This window comes from Aulonocara sp. 'chitande type north' Nkhata Bay, linkage group LG9 (assembly GCF_057382095.1).
Source record: "Aulonocara sp. 'chitande type north' Nkhata Bay isolate Kocher_YH1m ecotype deep benthic linkage group LG9, A_spYH_male_GT1.1, whole genome shotgun sequence".
NCBI classification, from domain to species: domain Eukaryota; kingdom Metazoa; phylum Chordata; class Actinopteri; order Cichliformes; family Cichlidae; genus Aulonocara; species Aulonocara sp. 'chitande type north' Nkhata Bay.
The window spans coordinates 23,628,805-23,641,299 of record NC_141352.1 but is presented as its reverse complement, the minus strand read 5'-3'; the positions used below and the strand labels follow the sequence as shown (position 1 = coordinate 23,641,299).

At 39.1% G+C, this 12,495-nt stretch overlaps 1 protein-coding gene across 1 annotated transcript in view; it reads left to right on the top strand.

The window, feature by feature from the left end:
* The window catches only part of LOC147322183 (cadherin-7-like), a 124,518-nt gene that overhangs the window by 87,952 nt on the left and 24,071 nt on the right, over positions 1–12,495 (top strand). The window contains exon 9 of the mRNA XM_086306609.1: positions 276–397. Within this exon, the coding sequence (XP_086162735.1) occupies positions 276–397 (122 nt within the window). The remainder of the gene's footprint in view (positions 1–275; positions 398–12,495) is intronic.

Sequence of the window (12,495 nt, the reverse complement as noted above, 5' to 3'; positions counted from 1 at the left end):
AGATGGCTCATTCGCACACGCAAACAACAAGCCAGCACCGAGTCTAATCACTGCGGCTGATCCGCAGCAGAGAGGGCAAGAACGCCAGCTGTTTGAAGCAGACTGCATATTTCATTACAGCAGCACTTTTTTTTCCCTCCCTCCACCTCCTTTGTGATTAATTATAACACATGAGAAAGATCAATATTCCATAATTTGGCCCAGTGCAAAGTTAAGGCAGAATCAAAGTGCTTTAAAGAAAGTTTGACAGACTCTCTTCTCTCTTTCCCTTTCAGATGACCCAACCCAAATCGGAAAAGGCATCACTTTGATCACAGTGCAGGACATAAATGATAACGCTCCGGTTTTTGCCATCGACTATGAAACACTGCTTTGTGAAAATGCCATACCAGGACAGGTAAGACCCAGAAACATCTCCGCAGTCGGTCTTGCTTCCCTTCCTTTTTTTCTCTCTCCTTACTTGCTTGAAGTTTGACTCACAAAGACAGCCCGCTGACTCTCAAAGTCATTAAAACCCTTTCTCTTTTGTTCCTCAAAACAAGTCCACTGTGTGCATGCACTATCCACTTCACAGCTCGAGGTCACTCCAGGGAGACAGCATCATTAGTATGAGACACATCCTTAAGATTTAATAGCAGGTATTGTAGTTCTTATCGTTCATTAGAGATGTTACTCGCATTCAATACTGTCAAAGGCAGCTAAATTAATGACAGTGCACTATGCCTGTGGTCTTAACAACCTAATGCAATGGCTCATGCTGGGATGGAGTAGTGTTCGGCGTCGGTCTGATTTTCCATTCTGAAGTCCTGCGTAATTAGATGGTCGCCATGCAGGGCAGTGATGTAGAAAATGCAACACAATATGGTCGGAAGGTAACTAGAGAGATTTTAGGAAGAGGAGGAGGAGAAGAAGCTGATTTTTTCGCTGCTTTTAGCATTTGGCCTCATTGTTGCTAAATGACTTGTGTGTCAGTGGCGGCGATTCATCTGCTCTTGGCATTTGGAAAATACAATCAGAGGCGAAGGGTAAAAGAGGCGTGTAGACTTGAATAAGTACAATTGATCAGAATGATGCATTATATTGGGAATGGCCATTAGGCCCTTTTAAATATGTTATTTGCATTCATATTTGGGAGTTGTTTGTCACCAGGCTCACAGGAGGGTGAGCAGAAATAGCAAATGATTTCATTTGCAAAAAGTGAAAGACTACATTTTCTCTGTGTGTATTTGTTTTATATGCACGGAGCGGCTCATTTTCCATCGAGGTTCCAGAGACTAACCCTCATCTGACCGACATATTTAACATACATGGATTACCGGCTGAAGTCTCTGGGGAACTGCTATTATATTTGCTAAGAGCAAATATAATAGCAAAACACTAATAATGGCAAATCTTGTTTCTTCTCAGAGCGTTATTAGTTATGTAATTAAGGGCATCTAAAGATAAAAAATGGAATTAATCTTATTACTGCAGAGTTACAACTAATTTGCAGTTTTGTAAAATGAAAAACGTGTCTTTAACACATGCACTTGCCGATGTTATCTGAAGTACAATCCACATTATTACTAAATACTTATTTATCATCCTTTTATTCTCAGTAGTTTTAAGTAAACATCACTTTTGTTGGCTTTATATGAGAAAAGCAATCGGAATAAATATAAAATAATAGAAATAAAAAAAACAATAAAGGCAGCCCAAAGTTGTCATTTCTGAAAGGGTGACGTCTCTTTGGTGGCATCTCAAAGGCATCCTGATCAGATGCCTTAGCCACCTCTGCTGGCTCCTTTCGATGTAGAAGAGTAGCGGCTCCACTCTCAATCTCTAAAGGGAGAGCCTAGACAGCATTCAGAGGAAATTCATTTCCGCCACTTGTATCAGTGATCTCATTCCTTCCGTCACCACAGCTCGTGACCATAGGTGAGGGTGGCAACGTAGATCGACAGCTTTAAACTGACACTCACCTCTCTCTTCAGCATCCACACCAATCTGCCAATCTCCCACTCTACTCTTCCCTCACAAGACCGCAACATACTTGAACTCCTCCACTTGGAGAAGCAACCCCATCCCTGACACAGAGTGGGCACTCTTCTGGCTGAGAACCACGGCCTCAGATTTGAAGGTGCTCCTTCTCATCCCAGCTGCTTCACATTCAGGTGCAAACCACCCCAGTGAAAGCTGGAGGCCAAGAGAACCACATCATCTGTAAAGGTCAAAGACCAGATCCAGAGTCCGCTGAATCTGATGTCACAACAATGATAACATCATTAGGCAGACCTAAAAAATGGGAGCGATGGAAGAAAACTCCTGTGAGATATGACATAATACACCTCCAGGGTTTGTACGGATCCCAGGATGAGTGTTAAAGTGAATTTTCAAATTTCTCATTATGCTGCCATGTTGGTCTTTTTTAGGCATTTTTTGAGCTTGTATCTTTTTTTAATCACAACTAACTAAGTGGAGTTCAGTATACACAATTCAGCCAACCTTGAGGTATTTTAAGATATTACTCAATTGAATGTAATTCATCACACTGTAGCTGTAAGGCTTAGCATTTGCAGGAATAAACACTGCCTCTATATTAGTTGACATCATTATTGAAAAATGCATTCTACCAGAGCTGAATGTCTATTTTTGGTTAATGATCCCGCCACTTATCCTCAGACGATTGTTGTTCCTCTGCGATATTAAAGTTAGCGCAACATAAAGCAACCATCTCTCACTCGTCGATATTTCAACTTTTAAATTCAGGAGATAATTTGTAAACTTCTTCCCACTAGCACCTTATAAATTATGGCACAGAGACTGAAACAAAGTCATTCTCCAACAATCATACCAGCCTGCAGGACACAGCAACAGCCATTGCCCATGACAGCATCATCAGCAGGAAAAGGTGCTGCAAATCTGTAATTACTCAGCTGAAGCAGACAGATTGCTTACTCAATGCCAGCGATAGCTGAGCTGCGTGGTTCCCCCCTAGGTGTAGCTAGAAGCTTCTTTGCTGTAAAGTGAGGAGCTGGTGGTGACTGAGGCCTTGGTCCCTGTCCATCCAGCGAGTTGAAGCGATGCATTCAAATTATGACTGCACAGTCATAAAATGGTGCAGTTAAAATGAGCTACTTTAGCTTGGAGCTGGTTTTAACCTTATAATAGTTAAGACACTTACAACACAAAGTAGTGAGTATGTATGGTTGTGTGTGGAAATGTGTTTGGATTTTACTCAACTGAAGTGAAATACTGTCAGCCCAGCGCTAAGTACCTGAAGTATGCACGTGATTTCATATTTTTACACAAATAGCTACATTCAAGGATTTAATTAGCTCCTCAATTTACAAGTTAGGAGCTGTGACTCATCACATCACCTCAAAAGAAGGAAGACAAAGGAACACAAAACAAATAGGCGTTAAATGTCTAGAATATATTTCACAATTAAACTCACCTAACATATCTTTTATCTTCTTATCTAAACACTTTTGAGAAAATGGTTTGTGAACCGTGTGGATTTATACTTGCTAATTGTAAAATGCGCTCTGATCATCATAAATCACAATTGACCAAAAAGACAAGGAAAAAAAGCAAACTAAACTAACTACACACAATTCCCAGGCGAGCCCAGACAGTCATTCCCAGTCTAGGCTTGAAAAGGTAAGAAAACCGCCTTTGCTAACAAAACAACACTTGGAGCCAGGTGTTGTGATGAGATTGGAAGTGTGGGCTGATGGGTTGATAATTAAAGGCATCCGAAGTCTGCACTCACAAAGTGTGTTCTTCTCATGAAAGATTGGTTGTTGTGAGCCATGCCTCAATCGCAAATCACGAAAGCTGGAAAAGACTCCAGAGCATCTTTAAAGATCTAAATGTCCATCAGTTCGCAATAAGACAAGCCATTTCCAAAGAGAGGGGCTCCGAAAGACTGATGGTACTCTCTGTAGGAATAAATTTCCACTAGAAAAAAAAAGGTAATGAATAAGAAGGGTGTTGATGGAAAGACACAATGAAAGCACTGCTTTTCTGGGGAAAGTAAAAACGTGCTGCTCTTCATTTCCTATTAGTTTAGTCAGAAGACAATCAGATCACAAGAAAATCCTTGTTATTCACAGTGTATATAAGGTTTCCACATTAAAAAGGACCATCTAGCTGTTGTTTCACATTGAATATCTTACATTCCAACAGTTAAATATGTGATTTATAGTCACATGTAGATGTTTTTTTTTTTTTTAAATGTAGCATTGCAGCCATCGTAGCTACAATTTCTTTGATTTCTTTTTAAATACACATAAAATAAAGAGGCAAAATAAATTGATGTGACCTCTGTGCAATGTGTTGTCTGTCTCTGTAAATTAATGTTCCGGAGGAGGTTACATTTATAGCAACAGCCCGTTTATTCAATGAATTCTCTGGTTTGCTCTCGGTTTTATCACTTAGGAAATGTTGCCAAGTGGAGTTCCACTGTGTCACGCTCTGAATTGAAGATTGTTAGTCACACCTTTATTTCATCACGTCTGGATTATTGTAATTCATTGTTCGCTTGTCTTAACAAAGCTTCCTTTGAACATCAGCAGGTTGTTCAAAACACCGCTGCGAGCCTTCTGGCTGAGTTTTGCAAGTACTCGCATGTCACATCGTTGCTAATTTAGTTGCACTGGCTCCCCATTAACTTCAGAGTCCATCGGTGAACCTTTACATCCATGCAGCCCCCATTCCCCGCAGGACCCTGAGTTTGTTTACTGACAATAACATATATGTGTGCCTAAAATGTTGAGTTTAAGTAATTTGAATACATGTAAATCTGTAAAAAAATTAAAAAAAATTATTGCAATTAAATCTGATCATATTAAACATGTTTGATTTGTATATATTTAGTTTAGATGAAGCATATTTTTCTTAATGATGAATTATTTGAATAAATCTTTGATTTGACATATTTTATAGAGCTGTCAGTGTTAACCTTATTTAAATGGCATTAACGCGACAAATTTTCGAGTTAACGAGTTACCGCGGATCACCTTGTGTGTGGAGCTGCACAGCATCACCACGTTAGCGCCTTTAGCTCGTTAACGTGTTGACGCCATCCAGCCATCCAGGGCGATCCGCGGTTACTCGTTAACGGAGATTTTCCGCGTTAATGCAGTTATGGCTTTACCGTAACTTACCATAACTTATTAACGCTGACAGCACTAATATTTTGAGCGTGATTTTGAGTTCTAAGGTTTTTTAATGTACAAAACTGAGAACAGTGGCCCCCTGACATGGGACCACTAAAATGTCATCACATGAGAGTTAGCTACATTTAGTCAAGAGGCTCTTTGCTGGTAGTAATCTGTATTAAAAAGAGAAAGTTAACAAAAAATATTTCACAATATTTCAGCCAGCAAACATATATTACAATTTACTAACTATACATGTTACAAACATATTACCTCTACAGTGAATCCAGTAAATACAGACTGTAACTTTCCTATTTAGAGATCTGTTACCGAACCTTTTTAAACTGTGTGACATTTACATGCAGTTTACGTGTTAACATTTTTGATTAGCGTTTTCTCCCATAATTTCTTATATATCATTTGGAAATACTCGAGAGCCACATATTGACATGTCACATCCCGTGCAGTATTTTGTCTGTAAAAATAAACCTGTGCTTTCAGTAATGTAACTGCCATAGCAATTGCCATGATTGTCTTTGTCACATCTTGAGGAATCACAAATCTTTGCATGCTGCGCTCACCTCACGTCTTTCACATGGGATAAATTTAGATGAGAAACGTGCTTCTTGTACTTTCTTTAACCTTGTCGTAGGAGTGAATGACTAGGAAGTGCTTGTTTTCTTACTTTTTTTTAATTATCTGCTAATTCCAATTTTATTCAGTCCCATTGAAGCCCTCTCTTGGGCAAGACTGAAGTGTACCAATGGGAATGCACCTTCAGACTGAATAATGAGGGCACAAAAAAATGGAAATTTCATGATGAAATTTACACCCAAAAATACAGAGCAAAGGGAAGGAGAGACGCTGACATTTGAATGTGAAAACACAGTTTGAATTACAACGAGATGTCTGCTGTCTGTTACTAGACGGACTAGGTGGACTCATAACCTGTCAGATACGTGCTCCACCACCTCCCTGATTCCTTATTAATCAAAATGCCCCTGTTGTGTACTATATGTCTGGCTGTAGCAGTGAACCAGTGGCAGTACTAACTGTGTCTGCTTTTCCTGTAAAGCATTGTTAAAAATCTCACGCCGCCCACTGGCTGTCACGCCCATTGGCTTATTCACAGCTGTGACAAAGATGAAATAATAATAGTTGCCAGTTGGGGCCAGGGTTGACTCTGTGGCTCTGTAGCACAGATTAAGAGGGAGTGCAGGGATGGAATAAGCTGCCATTTTTCAGGCCTAATTAAGGCCGTCTCGTGGCACTGGTTCTCTCCAGAGATGCCACTTGTTACGGATCAACGGTGCGTCTGTCTTCTGCCATAATATTAATTGATATTATGATGATGTGGAAGGGGCAGGGCAGCAGGGACGGAGGAGTGGGGGGTCACGTTGTACAATCACTTCAGTGTAACCATTACATACATGAGTGGACTTGGCATTCAGCTGCCCCCAATCTGCTCCCTGCCCCTCCCTGCAGTCCTGTAGCGTCCCTGAGGGATTTGGGAATGTTGGGTAGTCATGAACTGAGGTTTTCAAACTGCAAGGTAAAAGAGTTGAAAAGAAAGCAGTGAGATACAAACACTGCTGAAGTAGCTGGTGCATGCTGATGTTTGAAAATGTGTTTTTATGAGGCTGTGAGGCTAAATTAAGATACAAAACCCCTAAGTGGCTACTTCTGCCAAATTTGCATCAAACTTTGTGCTCCTTCTGAGCTTTCAGTCAAATGTCAACACAAGGTAATACACTGATTTTTAAATTTGCTGTGATGTTCACCTTTTAAGGATATTCTTATCACATATGTCACATTTAGCTTAGAATTTACTGACCCCCCCCCCCCAAAAAAAAACAAAAAAAAACAAAAACAAAAACAAAAAACAAAAAAAAACAAAAAAACTTAGGTTCCTGCAAAGTAATCCAATAGTTATACCTGTCTTTCCATCCACAGGAAACCTAACAGCAACAGATGAACTGCCTTGACTGTATATAAAATGAATGTAGCAACCATAGCATCTGGTTTGTAAAGCCTTGCAGTTTTAGCATTCTGAATGACACTTTGGAGCTGGGTGTAATGATATTTGGAAGAAAGACAGGCATGCTAAGTGTTCAGCCAACACTAGCTAGCTTGTTTATCAAGATGCATCAACAGACTGTAAGGCTGCATCACCTGGGTGCAAATAGCAGCTAATGTAACATACAAAAAAATGCAATACAATTGTATTTACCAAAACTAGAGCATAGCCCCACTGAACCTATTCTGTTTATCATATAATGTCATGAAAATCAGTGTCTTACATTATTTACTAGAAGACAGCTAGCTGTTACAGCTGACCGTGATCACCTGTCAGATAAAGAGGTTCCCAGGTCTGTGGAGTTTGCATGTCTTCTCTGTGCTGGCATGGCTTTACTCAGGGTACACCAGCTTCCTTCCACAGTCCAAAGATGTACATGTTTGGTAACTTGATGATTCTAAATTGGCCCTATGTGTGAATGTTAACATGAGTAATCAGGGTTTAGAGAGCTAGACTCCAGGCTCCCTGCAACACTGAACTGGAGTTAAGAGTTAAGACGATGGATGGATGGATGGATGGATGGATGGATGCAAGTTTTGGTAATGTGAAGATACATTTTTATTGAGGAGGCTGTAAACATATTTATGTGTGCTTTAAATGTGGGTATTTCAACTGCAGCAACTGTGTGGTTTACCTTGCTGCTGGAGTCTTCTTCAAAGCCGTTTAATGAAGTGCACTTTTGGTAGTTCCCAGTTGGCTTTATTTTCCAGCCCCAAGGTTTCCTCTCAGACTACTTCTTGTTTTCTTACAACATAGCGTGCTGTAGTTCCAGTGTGTGTGTGTGAATATCTCCTAACTTAAACAATGAATAGTCAGTGAAGAATCTTAATGTTGTCCAATAAGACATGTATTTACATACAAATTTATATCCTGGTATGTGCCATTATTTTTTCAAGTTTCTTTTTTTTGTTTTTTTTACCATTCCCTAATTACTATACTGCCTCACATCAATAAAAAAGTGTCTTCGCACCTCTAGTCATCGCTCAAATTATCAGTTTATTATGGGAGTTGCATCAAGGTGAGAGATGAAAACAGATATGCCAAGGTGCTAGGGGCAGAGAAAATATTAGTGTGTGGCAGCAAACTGTCTGTTCTATAAAAAGACAGAACAAGGAGCAAGTTTAATCTCAGATCTCACCAGGAGATGACTTTAGCCTCAGCAGTTTCGACTTGTCAGGATCATGCCAACAAACACGCTTATGACAAGTCGAGTCTCAGCGAGCAATTCAGATTGTCGATGCGGAATGAGAGCGGCGGCATAAAAAAAATAAAGGGATTGAAGGATGACATTTGTTGAATGATATTGATTGGCAATATGTGTGGGTGTGGGGCATCCGTACGTATGTCTGTGTGTGTGTGTCTGACAGCAGGGTGAGATGTGTGAGCTGGTGCTGTTAGTGAACAAAGTTATGGGTGTCACATGTGGGTGATGTTTAGGGCGTCTATGTCATAGGAAGCCGTGGCAGAGTGCCGCAGAGCGAGGGGTGTGAAAGGGGCAGGCCCACCACTTCCTTCGTCAACACAACCCATGGTGACAGCTGTCATATTGCCATGGCAACGAGTGCCACCTATTTGATGCGATACTTATTTATACTCTTGGTTCAACTTTGAAGTGGCTGTCTTGATCTTATTGTATGACTAATCTGCCAACAGGGCTTTAGGTGGCTTAAATGAAAGTCTCTTAGCTGTACAGCCAGTCGTATCCTACTCACAATCTGATAATTACACTATAAAGACAGTATAACACTAGACTAGACCCTGAAGAGTTTAAAATGCAGTGCAGTGTTTACTTCGCTGGTGTCAAAGTGTGATTTGCTCATTATTGCTTGGATTCTTCATCTTTTTTATATATATAGTCAGTCATTCTAGTTATGCTACTTTACCAAACATTACTTTTTTCATTATAGAAGCCACATTTCATGTTCCTGTCTCCAGTCAAAGTCTGAGTCAGTAATGCAGCAGCTCAAGGGAGCACAGATGCTTTGTGTCATAGTTTAAGTAAATTATGGCCATTGTAGTTCGCTAACGTACTTCCGGTGTTTGGAAGAATTACATCTTGATTGTTTGAACTGCACGCCGGTGAAAACAGATGCGTTTTAGGTGGCAGGGTGTCATTTGTAGAATTGTTGCGAGTGCTGAGTGAACAGGCAGGATTTGGCCTGTGAAGGTGCAGCTCAATCAACCAGGTGGTGCGATGTCTGGGGATGGGTGGATTCAAATAACTAGACGCCAAAGAGTAGAATCTTCAATGAAAATATCCAGAACCCAGAATTTGGCTTTGGATTAAAGACTGAACACTGAAACTCATTTTGAAGCCTGTGCATAATTTTTTTTTGTACCAGTGTACTGTTGTGGATAATATATGTAAACAAAAGTATAAGTCCCTTTGATCAAAGAAAAAAAAAAACCCAAGAATAACTCTAAATAAAACATTTCAAATTTCTTATTTTCTTTTCATATTCAGATCTAAGATCACATTTCATTTGATATTTAAAAAGTACTTACATTTATTTTCCACTCACTTAAAAATACCATTTATCTTTGCATTATTGTTTCACAAAGTCAACAATTTTTGTTTTCTAATTTTCTAATTAAATCAAGGAACGTGAGCACAAAGAAGTCACTGAGACTGACAAACTGTGTAGCACTTTTCAAAACTGTCACGCAGACACCTTTGTGTCAAAGGTTTGGCTGCGCAATAATGTCTTTAAGTTGATGTTTACTTATCAGTTCTCACTGCATGCATCTTAGTGAAGTGAGGTATAGGTTTAAAATGCTATTCTTAGACTTTTAATTAGAAGTGTTGTTCGCTGTCAGCTGTCACCATTCCTGTTGACACTGCTGCTGCCTTCTGACTTTATAGTTACTTTCTCAACCGATGAAAACAAAGTAACACAACTTCACAATAAAAAGATCTGTCACTTTCCTTTTAGTTTGAATATGCTAAAAGTTTTTGTTGTTGTAAAGATAAATCTCTAAAATAGGACGAAAACAATGTGTATTTTGGAGTGAAAATGATTTTTCCTTAAAGGGTTTTCCTAAAATGCCCCAGCAGTTTTGTATATCACTTCTTTAAAACTGGGAAAATTGCCAAAGGTCGATTAGATTTAAAAAAGGTCAAAAGCAGCGGCTGAGAAATCTGGCTTTTTATTTCCCCGCGTTGGTTAAGGTCCAAGAAACATTAAATCATACATTTCCTGTAATTTTACAGGATAGTGTCATTAGATGTTCCCTGCTTTCCAAATTTGACTTCTTTAAAATTCTACACCACAGGCTTTGCCTTAATTCTTCACCACTTGGAACTTTATTTCTGTGTTGTTTGTTAAGGTTTTCAGTACATTTAATACTGATTGCAATAGATTTTGTAACTAAGTCTTTTAGTTATGATACAGATAAAGCATGAAGGGATTTCAACAATCACCCAAGCGATCAAAAAGATAGTAAGGCAACAGTAGACTAAACTCATATACAGTCAAGTGAAAAAGAAAGTGTTCACAGGACTCTATGCAGCCCTTAAGTACACCATTCCTTAAGAATTGAGAGGATAAGTAGCAGCCAGGTGCTGCTAATCAAGTGCATTTGATTAACTGATTATCAGAGCGTGTGAGCACCTCTATGAAAGAGGAAGTTTTGTCAGTTTGCTAGTCTGGAGCAGTCAAGTGTGTGTGTTAACACAATGTTAAGGAAGAAAGGCATCAGCAACTATCTTAGAGAAGCGATGGTTGTTCCTCATCATACACAGTCGACCCAAGGTCAGGCTGTGCAGTATGCAGAGGAACTGCAAACACCTCGAGAGATTTCAGAATCTACAGGCAAGTTAATTATAAAAAAAAGATTAAATAAAACACTTCTTGGAAATGTTTCCAGGCTAAAACCTCTACTCTCCAAAAAGAACTCCAAGCAGACAAAAGTGTAGCTGTTTGGCTGTAATCTACAACTAAACATAGCATATTGACATAAAGACATCTAAATGTTCTCCAGCACAAGCTTCATATAGTCATTCTCTCAAAAGGTGGTGGAGGGTTGATGATTTGGGCTTGTTTTACAGGACACAGGACCTGGGCACCTTGCAGTCATTCAGTCAACTGTGAACTACTTGTATAACAAATTATTCTAGAATCAAATATGAAGCCAGCTTGGCTGAAATTGGATCATATCGCAGCAAAAATTTCTGGCACAGCTTTACCTACTTCCAAGGTGCATGGAGAGGATGAAAAACTCACAACACAGGAACTCTAACAACTCTTAGAATGAAAGAGGAACAACTTTATTAACTGACCAACTCGTTTCAGCTTCTGGCCTTCATCAGGGATACACAAAGTACAATTTGTGTGTAAATAAAAGACAAGAAACAGAAAAAAATTTAATTAACCAATCACACCTTCATAGATAAACCAGCTGACATATAACAGGTTGCTATTGGTTAATAGGTTAATAGGTTAAGTGACGCCCAAGTAAAACTGGACTAGACAGTTAACGATAAAGACAGGGGGGAGGAACCATAATCCCCGCCTGTCTTAAAATAATACATGCGAGAAATATATAAGAAGAAAAAATATTAGAAATATACAGAAAAATAATAAAATGATTACAAAAGAAAACATTTAATTAAAAAAGAAGTCAGTGCAGCAGTTTGATTAAAAAAGAAGAAGACACCATAAATTGGATCACACAAAATTCCAGATTTCAACCTGACTGAAATGGTGTCGTGTGACCTGAAGAGAGCTGTGCATGAAAAAAGGTCCACAAACCTCAATGAACTGTAGGCCAAAATTCCTCTATAACAAAGTGAAAGACTTACAGAAAATGATTCATTTAAGTTACTGCTATCTAAGAGTTATAGGTTATAGGTATAGGTTGCTGATTTATTAGATGTGCTTAGATTTTCACAGTACTGAATAGACTCCTATGAAAACCTTTCTTTTTCATATGGCTCTAAATGTCATTCTTCAATCTGAGTTCCTTCTGTTTTTGTTTTTTGTTTGTTTTTTTTGTTCATTTTATGGATAATTTGGTTACAATTTAGTGAGTTTGAGTAACATCCCACTTTTACAATACAAATGTGCATACATTCCTCTGTGTACTGCACATTCTCTTACTTCCCTTTGAAGGCAACAAACAGAGACACCTTTGTCCTTTAATATCCGGTGTGGTCTGACACGCAGCCATGTGTAAACTCAAAAAACCCTTTAATTCGGTGATTCATAGGCCTCCTCAGCCGTTCCTTGCGACAGGCACCAGTCGGCTGCAGCTGTTAATGTCTTTGAGCGAGAA